The sequence below is a fragment of the Pygocentrus nattereri genome, chromosome 3 (genome assembly GCF_015220715.1).
Source record: "Pygocentrus nattereri isolate fPygNat1 chromosome 3, fPygNat1.pri, whole genome shotgun sequence".
Lineage (NCBI taxonomy): Eukaryota > Metazoa > Chordata > Actinopteri > Characiformes > Serrasalmidae > Pygocentrus > Pygocentrus nattereri.
The window spans coordinates 37,229,049-37,239,085 of record NC_051213.1 but is presented as its reverse complement, the minus strand read 5'-3'; the positions used below and the strand labels follow the sequence as shown (position 1 = coordinate 37,239,085).

Below are 10,037 nucleotides of genomic sequence, written 5' to 3'. Positions count from 1 at the left end.
AAAATAATAAAAAAATAAAAATGATTAGATACTTTCAACTACATTTCCCAGAATGACGCAGGCGACGCTGCGTCATGCCGTTTGAAAGCGGCGGCTGCTGCAGCGGGAGGCGACTGGATTTTGTCAACAAAATGTCAGGCGGAGCACAAGAAGCACTTTAACCACAACAGACTTTTGTGAATGAAATGAAACTGTTTTATACTTCAAGTCGTTTATTAATATTTTGCTGAGCATTAACGGACCAAACGAACAAAAAGCGGCAAGTTGTAATTTATTTAACCTGCAGTTACTATGAAATTTTAAGCTAGCTTTTGTTAGCTTGTTGGAATCACCAGGAGAAAACGTCCCAACCGTCTGCTCAACCACTTGCACAGGTTAACGATGTCTTCCAGAGGTAAGATTAGCACAGAGATATAAAAATAGCGGACACTTTTAATACTTCAAATATGTTGCATTGCATGTGTCTTGCTCTGTTTCTCTCTATTACTCGCTATCTTAGCTAGGTTAGTTGAATTACAAGTTGCAAGTTAATGTATTGATGCTACTTAGCGTTAGGTTACCTTGATTACAGTGGCAGTTACAGCCATAGGTGGATAGTCACTGAAACGTTCACTCAGCTCTATGTGATTAAATACAAGTTTGATTCATAGTTTATGCAGTTGCAGTTTAGTCCTTTGCATTTAGTCCTTAATTCATTTCTCAAGTTTAATGTCATTCCGTACTTTTGATTCAGCACCTGGACAGCTTTGCTGTTGGTGACACCCCTCTCTAGACCAAAAGTATCACAAGGAATCACGGTTTCATTTAACTTGTACTTGAAGATGATTTTTGGTTTCCCCACTCTCCTCTGATAATGCTCAGCAAGCCGTAGTCTGTTAGCTGCACATCGGCTTTAATGAAATGTATATGAAATGAATCAGTTTGACTTATATCTATTGAAATCTATACAGGGAGAAAGCAGCTTGTCCCTGCATAAGATTTAGCTATAAATTGCTGTTCAGGTGTTTCATTGTTTTGCCATTATTCCTTTCAGTGATTCTAAATTTCTCCGTCATTCCCTTTTTCCGCCCTCCTAGCGTGGCAGCATCCTTATGTAAATGTGTTTAAGCACCTAAAAGTGGATGAATGGAGGAAGGCCAGCAAAGAAGGAGATGTTACAACCTACATGGTAAAATACTACTGAAAAATCAAGTTTATATATTTGAAGTACACCGATCATAATTTTCGGATTCTTTGCAAATTGGATGGTGGATGATTTTATTAGCTTTTTATTAGTTTTTGAAATGATTTTGATGTTTTGTATTAAATGTTTGCTTCCTAAACAGAATTTCAGAAAAATGACTTTCCACCCTGTTTAATTGCATCTCTTCGTTTTTGTTTGTTTGTTTATCTTTCTGTTACTCTGGAAGGATAAGACCCTGAAGTGTTCAGTGTTCCGTATACGGGGCTCCATTCCAGCCAGCAACTTCATCCTGCTTCCCAGAACCAGCAGCCAGTCATTGGGCTTCACAGGCCGCTACCTCTACCTGCTCTTCAGACCCGGCCCCAATAAGTATTTCGTAGTGCATCTGGACGTTGCTGCGGAGGTAAGCAGCGAGATACAGTGAGATATAATTAAATGTAGGTGATATGAGTGGGGGAAGAGCAGGCATGGGCACAGATATCTCAAGAGTGGTGTTAAAACTGTAAATGATTATATAAGAGAACACAGTAATGTAGCATTTGACAGGACTTTTACACACATTAACTGTGTTCCAAAAGCTAAGCTACATTTTTCCCATTTTTATGTGGCTTCCATTGCTTTAGGGGGTTTTGCCATCTGGCCTGGGTGGGGTGGGGGGGTGGCGAGTTCTCGAATTCACCCTGGCTCGTCCTGTTTCATATTACCACTTTGTACCTCAAGAGGCGATAGTGAGTTGCTGCTGTAGCATCAAGTCTGCAATCAGTGCCCCATGACAGGATGAAGAAGTAGTGCTGCTGCAAGGGCTTACTCTTCCCTCTTCTCAATCCTGTTGAAGGTACAGACCCCAGTTAGACCATTTAAGTAGCCAATGAAAGGAATAGTAAATGCAGCGATGGCTGAAGCACTTGGCAAGCAAGCTTCATCACCACTGCTGCCCGCTCCAGGCAAGACACCATGTTTGACAGCAAAAAAAAAAAAAAAAAAAAGCAGTGACGTAAATAGAAGCAAAACAAGAGTTGACACTTTTGCTTTCAATAGCTGGTAGAGACAGCTCTTGTCAAGTAAAGTTATGAAGTTTGATGCTGAACTTGCAACATTTCTTCTAGACTGGTAAAGAAGGAGCAGATTAAAGAGGAAGGAGGGACTCTTCATTTCCTTGTTTCTACCAGTAGTGGTGGATACCATAACATCTGATGATATGTTTTCTCCTATTTGTTTGAGATTTGAAATATGAATTCGACTGGTTGGCCATAGCTTAACAATTGGGAGGCTCATCCTTGGGAAATACTCCTAACTCTACAGTTGGCCATCTCTCTGCCATAAACTAGATAAATTTTAATTATCATTCAGATTGCATTTTTCCCCATTTTTACTCCTGTAGTTTGTGTTTGGACTTGAGGAAGAGCCAGAGAAAATAGTTGATGGATAAGTTTGGGAAATACATATGAAAATTAGGATAACTGTCACATCTCTCGTCTTTTCTCTTGGCTTCGGTGGACCAGGAGGGTCAGGTGATCCGTATATCATTCTCTAACCTCTTCAAGGAGTTTAAGTCCACAGCAACATGGCTGCAGTTCCCCTTCCAGTGTGGAGCAGCGCCTGGCTCTGTCTATGAGAGCACGACCAAGACTGCTAAACATGGTACGCTCTTACACATACACTACACACAGTGTGCCTGTAGAAGGCCTGCTATCTCTATGACTTAATCTCATGTTTTCATTGAACTTATTCTTCTGCTTCCTTAATCGCATTAAGCGTTTGTGATGCATTCGTTTTTTGTCAGAGCGTTATACTGTTGATCAGACTCTTATGTGTTTTAACATGTAAATTAACAAAGAAACATAATGGAAAATGAAGGAAATCTAGTAACCTCCTTAAACTCCAGGCCTTTAATTGACTTATAATCTTAATGTTCAATTCTACCTTTTCAGAACTTTCATTGTTCAGAGAATTGGTGATTGTCTGATGCCTGATATTGTTTTGCAATAGTTGTAAGGGTCAGATTTTGGCCTAAAACAATTTTCTTTTTCAATGCATACAGGAAAGAGAGATACATGCAGGACAGTGTAAGGCAAAATTGCACCCAATGAGAACTTATTTCATCAGATTGACACTTATCAACCATTTGCTGCTGTGGACCATAATCAGCATTACATATAAAAACTCGGAAGATTCACTAGTTCACTAGTTATCTTGGATTGTAAATAAAATGTCCAGATTTGTTTTGTAAACATTCCTGATTCCTATAACCATCATAAAAAAATCCTTGTTGGCAAGTTTCTCAGCAGTGGAACATTTTACATCAAACCATGCTTAAAGACGTTGTTCACATCTCAACAATTGAATTTTGAAAAATTCAGAATGGTTTGTTGTGAAATGGTTCAGGAACTTTTGAAGGCATTAGACTTCTCAGACGTCTGGTTCCTACATCAATGTAAATAATTTAGAATCTGTAATTTTCTCAAGGATGGACCATTTCACATCATACCGCTCTGATGACTTTGTTTAATTCTGAATTATTAAATTATACAGAAATTTGTAAAAATCTGTGGAATTCCTCTTCAAGCTGGTTGCTGTTTGTGTTTTAGGTTTGGTGGGTCCAGCGCCGGTGTGTGTGCGGTGGACATGTCTGATGATGGACCTGCGTTATGTGCTTTCTGTCTACCTGAACAAAACACACAGCCACCTGAAGAGCATCAAACTGTGTGCCAACATGGCCATCAAAAACATCATGACCAGCGATCTGCTGCTAGACCCAGGTATGCACTCCCCCTCACACAACCACATCAAACTTACACACTCTTAACTTTCTCTCTCCTCTTTTTATTCTTAATCATTCTCTTTGTTCCACTTTTTCTTTCTTTCTCTTTATTTCTATTTTATTCTCTCTCTCTCTCTCTCTCTCTCTCTCTCTCTCTCCCTCTCCCTCCCTCCCTCCCTCCCTCCCTCCCTCTCCCCCTCCCTCTCCCCCTCCCTCCCTCTCCTTCTCGCTCTTGTGCTCTCTCACTCTCTCTGTCTTTCTTTGTAGGTTTGTCATTTTCAGAGTTCCGGCAAGCTGGTATGGTGTTGCCCGAAGGCACAGCTCCCATGCCCAGAGAGATGTGTTTTCCTGTGCCAAAGGGCAGCAGCTGGCATCAGCTCTATGACTACATCAGGTAAACTACACACCCTGCTTACAGTAGACATTGATTGGGATTAAAAGTCACCCTTTTTCAAATAATGTCTATACTTTTCCACATATCAGAAAAGGCAGAATCATTTGTACTGTACAATATCTTAAGCAGGGCTGAAACTAACAGCATTTTTACAGGCTTTGAAAATGATTACTATTTCTAAGAAGTGATCAAATACCCTAATGACCAGAAGTGTTTTTAGTTGTGCGTCTGACAGACAACACTTTCATTTAAATTGAAGTTTCAGTTCACCCCAACTGTGCTAGAAATGTGTCTTACATCCGTTTGAACACAAGCCTAAACTCCATAAAGATCCAGTCAAATCTCACATTCTTACTTTCTAACGTGTTCGAAAGTATATGTAAAATAATAATTAACTAAATTGTGATGATCTTGCTTGTTTGGGAGTTACAGACTGCAGCCCTGCACTAATGGTGTGTGGAGGAGACTCTTCACTAATACAGCAATAAAAACGTATTTAGTCTAAATCAACTGAAGTGCTGTTTTATTTGTGAAAAAAATAGGTGAGCCAGAGCATGGATTGGATGCACGGCAGCACTTGGATAAGAATCACTGTATACTTACATATTTGAGATGATTCAACCGACTGTTCCATTTATTAACAATAACTGTTCTATTTAAAGACGTTTGCAGATGGAATGTATTTTAGACAGCAATTTGTGTGGCTTGAAAAAAGCAGAAGCTGTTGAAAACTAAATAGAGGAACATCAAAAAAATTAAACTTGCATCATGTCCAGTCAGATGCATAATATTTTAAAAATACTGTATAACTTTTCATTTTGTCATTGTCATATCCAATATATATGTCTCAAAATGTCTCAATTTTCCAGTATATGTCTCAAAAGAGATTGAGTAATATACTACTAAAAGATTTTATAACTGTCATGTTTCCTTGGATTACGTGTAGTAGTAGTAGTAGTAGTAGTAGTAGTAGTAGTAGTAGTAGTAGTGTCGTTTTCTCGGTTTACACAGGTTTACACTACGTCTCTGATGCTTTATGGAACTGTCCCTTTACATACAGTAAATTAAGACATGATCTTGTGTGTTTTCATAGGTTTCCCTCAGATGGTGTGAAATTGCCATTTGATTCTATACAGAAAGGACTCAACCCAAGTGAGTGTTAAATAAGGGCAGGTGCACTAAAGTACACACTGGACCCATAGTAATGTAGACATTGTGTACAAGCGTGCTTATTTCCTCTCTGTCTCTCTTTCTATATTTCTCTTTCTCTCTCTTAGGAGAAGAGGCTGTGGTTGACGAGAGTCCCCATCGAGAGGAGAGTCGCAGTGTGAACATCAGCAGACCTGTGCAGGACCGTGTTTCCCTCATCCAGCAGATTACCACACCCAAACCTGTTAGTGTGAGGGAGAATGTGTGTTACAGACTACTGCCTTTGCTGTTTTTATTATTTAAGCACTGCAGCACATAAAGGTGCTGAATGAAAGCTGATTCTGGCCATGTGACAATGAATGATGGCATGTAGTCTATTATTTTTGTATGTTTAATAACTTTTACTGATGTTGTGTGTGTTTCTTTAGCGTGCTAAGCAGCGGTCACTCCTTCTGACCTCAAGTCTGCCTGAGCTGACCTCTTCACACTCTGGGGATAGAGAGAGCCCAAGTCAGAGGTCACAGGCCTTTGAGGAGGACAGGGTAGTGTGTGATGATGGAGAAGGAGTGCATGTGTTTGCTCACTACAAGGACGATGATGTCAGCACACATTTGACAAACAGTGAGGAAGTTGCTGTGAGTGACCCAAATCTACTACTGACACAAACGCCCTATTAGGAGTGTATTAAATTATCAGGACAGTTTCTATAATACAATATGTACACATTAAAATGGTCAGAACGGTTCAGAATGGTCAGGTGTTTGGGTGTTTTTTTCTATACTAACTCAGATGTTTGTATATAGAGACACAGAACTAAAATTGTCAGACCAGAGGTCAGGGGGAAACGGTGGGTAATTCAGCCTGGAATTTTCTCTGGAGAGGAGTTAGAAAAACACATGGATGCCTGTAACAGAGGAAATTACCCCTGTCTAAATTGGGCTAAAGACAGTATTTGCATTTTGTACAAAAGAATAATTGATTAGGACTCTTTAGGAACTATGCACAGTGCACAAGGCTATTTGGCTTATACGAGTAGAAAATGAGTGCAAAATTTTTTCTTTAGGTGGTTAATGCTGCTGTTCCACGCCCGCTTTCTTTGCCTTCAGCCAAGCCCGCGAAGCAACAACAAGTAAGAAGCATTTCCTGGAACAAAACAGTAACAAATACAGTAACCTCCTATCTTGTAGCTCCACTTTGCTGAAGTGCTGCAGAGACTTTAGTTCAAACTGTAGTTAGAGACTATTGATGCACAATTTGTTGCCAGGAAGTGGAAGTACATGGTAAATGCTCCTTATAAAGTGCATCCTATTAAATACATGTACTCACTTTTTTTGTGCATGTGGTTTTTTTGGATAGAAATAATTGGTAAATAAAAATTGGCAATTGGTTTTCCAGAAGTTGCACCCTGACCCCATATTGAAGCTGAGTAGAATCATCGGTTTTGGTGGAGCAACAATGAGATGTGTGAGTGAAACGACATGAGACACAAATAAGAGATGCAGATTCTGTTCCCTTTATTTCTCTAATGAGCTCTCTCTCTCTCTGTTTCTCTCTCTCTCTCTCTATTTTTCTCTCTCTCTCTCTCTCTCTCTCTATTTTTCTCTCTCTCTCTCTCTCTCTCTCTCTCTCTCTCTCTCTCTCTCTCTATCTATCTATCTATCTATCTATCTATCTATCTATCTATCTATCTAGGCTGTATGGGCTAATGATGGGGAGGAGGTGGTGTATCCATGTCACGCCATCATAGTCAGCATGAAGATCTCTTCTGGACAACAGCGGTTTTTCATCGGCCACACAGACAAAGTGTGTAGCTTACTCAGATTTGTGTTAAATGTGTTTTTCAGCTAACACTTGCAACTAAGCAAAAGCTGAATGATATTAGAGGACATCATGGACTGTGTGTATGTTTGTGTGTCAGGTGTCTGCGCTGGCACTGAACGCGCGCTCATCTCTCCTAGCATCGGCTCAAATGGGCACACACTGTCTAGTTCGGCTCTGGAGCTACAGCAAGGGACAGTGTCTGACCATGATCAAAACACATGCGCACTCACTCAACACTCTCAGGTAGACACACACACTCACACAGTCTCTACTACCTATTTAAACTCCCACACTTTAACCTTTGATTGTCTTAATTTGTGTTGTATTTCCAGTTTTTCCTATAGTGGGGGTGTTCTGTGTGGAGTGGGAAAAGACAGCCACAACAAAACAGTGAGTGCCGCTAATAATGATACAAGAGATCTGCTAACTGAAGATTAATCTAAATGTTACTGAAGATTAGCACTGGCCTTGGGCCTTGAAATTGATAGATAAGTGAGCATTCTTCTCTCTGATATCCCAAACTCCAGTCCTGGTTTAATTCATGTACACACGCATGCCCTGTGAGCAGTGGTGCGATTGAATGGAACACTGTTGTGCTGTCTCATAAGAAAGATGCCCTCAGAAACAGTTATTAAAGTTTACTTAATCATAATTTTTTTAATTTTCATAGTGTAATTTGTGTAGTTGTCGTAGGTCTTTTCACACCAAGTAAATTTGATGGAAAAGCAGGTTTGATTTTGAATGCACTGAAACCTTTTAACACCGAACTGTTAGCTGTTAGCATGCGGCCGTACTATCTACCTCATGATTTCTTGCATGTTATTATGATAACTGCATACATTCCTCCCTCCGCTGATGCATGCACGGCATGTGACGTCATCCACTCAGTCACGAGCAAACTCCAAACACAGCATCCACAAGCTCTCATCCTCATTTCTGGGGATTTCAATAATGCTTCCCTGTCCTCCACACTTCCCAGCTTCAAACAGTATGTGACTTGCAACACAAGAGACAATAAAACACTGGACCTGTTTTATGCAAACACCAAGGATGCATATAACACATCACCCCTCCCACCCTTGGGCAAGTCTGATCACAATCTGGTACATCTCCTGCCTGTCTACAAACCCATTGTTCAAAGGTGTCCTGTCAACACAAGACAGGTGAGAATTTGGTCCGACAGGGCCTATGAGGCTCTGAAGGACTGCTTTGAAATAACAGATTGGGAGGTTCTCCGTGACCCACATGGTGAGGATGTTGATGGTCTCACTGATTGCATCACAGACTACATATATTTCTGTGTGGAGGACATTGTACCCACCAGGACTGTATGGTGTTTTTCCAATAACAAGCCCTGGGTACTCCAGATCTGAAGGCCCTTCTGGAAGAAAAGAAGAGGGCACTTAGATCTGGAAACAAAGCGGAAATGAGAAGAGTACAGAAGGAGCTGCGGAGGAAAATCAGGGAGGGCAAAGACCAGTACAGGAAGAGAATGGAAGAGTTTGGAGGGGTCTTAAAGCCATCTCAGTCTGTCCTGCAATGGACAAATTACCTCAATTTCTTCAACAGATTTGATCTGGTAGCTCACCCTCCCTCAGCCCAGCTTACACCCCTGCTTTCAGCTCCCAGCATTCAGCCCTGTGCTGCTCTGCCCCTAACCAGAGAACAAGTGAGGAAGGAACTGAGGAAGATGAAGGTGAGGAAGGCAGCAGGTCCAGACATCAGTCCTGGGATCCTGAGGCACTGCGCAGACCAACTGTGTGAGATAGTAAAGGACATTTTCAACCTAAGCCTGAATCAGGAGAGAGTGCCAGTACTCTGGAAGACATTGTGTGTAGTACCTATCCCAAAAACTGCACACCCCAGTGATCTGAATGGCTACAGACCCGTGGCACTGACCTTGCATCTGATGAAGGCTCTGGAAATACTTGTTCTTGCCCATCTTCGTCCACTGATGGGACCAGTTATGGACCCTCTGCAATTTGCCTACCAGCCAGGCATTGGAGTGGAGGATGCAATAACTTACCTACTCCACAGATCCCTCGCTCATCTTGAAAAGGCGGGAAGCACTGTTAGAATCATGTTCTTTGATCTATCAAGTGCTTACAACACCATCAAGCCCACTCTACTAGGGAGCAATATGGAGAAGGCAGGGGTGGATCACCATCTCATCACAAGGACTATGGACTACCTCAGGAACAGACCACAGTATGTGCGACTTAAGGACTGTGTATCAGAAACACTACTCTGCAGCACAGGGGCCCCACAGGGAACAGTCCTGGCCCCATTCCTCTTCACCCTCTACACTGTGGACTTCACCCACAACACCTCAACCTGTCACCTTCAGAAATCCTCTGATGACTCTGCCATTGTTGGCTACATCTCAGACGATGATGAAAAGGAAAAAGTTACAAGAAAAGTTACAAGGAATTTTGTGGACTGGTGCCACCAGAACTGCCTCCAGATCAACACGGCTAAAACCAAAGAGCTGGTGGTGGATTTCCGCAAGACTAAGTTCTCCTCACCCACTTCAGTGAACATCCAGGGAAGGGACATTGAGATTGTCAAGACCTACAATTACCTGGGTGTTCAACTAAACAACAAACTGGACTGGTCTGACAACACCTACACCCTGTATAAGAAAGACCAGAGCAGATTCCACCTGCTGAGGAGGCTCCGGTCCTTTGGAATACAGGGTGGACTTCTCCACTCTTTTTATGACTCTGTGG

The 10,037-nt window shown here is 41.5% G+C and overlaps 1 protein-coding gene across 2 annotated transcripts in view; it reads left to right on the top strand.

Annotated features, from left to right (window-relative positions):
* Positions 1 to 119: 119 nt before the first annotated feature.
* The window catches only part of wdr90 (WD repeat domain 90), a 45,259-nt gene continuing 35,341 nt past the window's right edge, over positions 120 to 10,037 (top strand). Inside the window, exons 1-14 of one of the 2 annotated variants that reach the window (XM_037536332.1) lie at positions 120 to 394; positions 1,077 to 1,168; positions 1,410 to 1,586; positions 2,686 to 2,824; positions 3,772 to 3,942; positions 4,212 to 4,338; positions 5,432 to 5,490; positions 5,616 to 5,731; positions 5,916 to 6,122; positions 6,551 to 6,616; positions 6,883 to 6,951; positions 7,180 to 7,290; positions 7,406 to 7,551; positions 7,641 to 7,698. In XM_037536332.1, the coding sequence (XP_037392229.1) occupies positions 382 to 394; positions 1,077 to 1,168; positions 1,410 to 1,586; positions 2,686 to 2,824; positions 3,772 to 3,942; positions 4,212 to 4,338; positions 5,432 to 5,490; positions 5,616 to 5,731; positions 5,916 to 6,122; positions 6,551 to 6,616; positions 6,883 to 6,951; positions 7,180 to 7,290; positions 7,406 to 7,551; positions 7,641 to 7,698 (1,551 nt within the window). In that variant the 5' untranslated portion in view covers positions 120 to 381. Of the gene's footprint in view, positions 395 to 1,076; positions 1,169 to 1,409; positions 1,587 to 2,685; positions 2,825 to 3,771; positions 3,943 to 4,211; positions 4,339 to 5,431; positions 5,491 to 5,615; positions 5,738 to 5,915; positions 6,123 to 6,550; positions 6,617 to 6,882; positions 6,952 to 7,179; positions 7,291 to 7,405; positions 7,552 to 7,640; positions 7,699 to 10,037 lie in introns of both variants that reach the window. The other variant, XM_037536330.1, reaches the window with a different exon arrangement.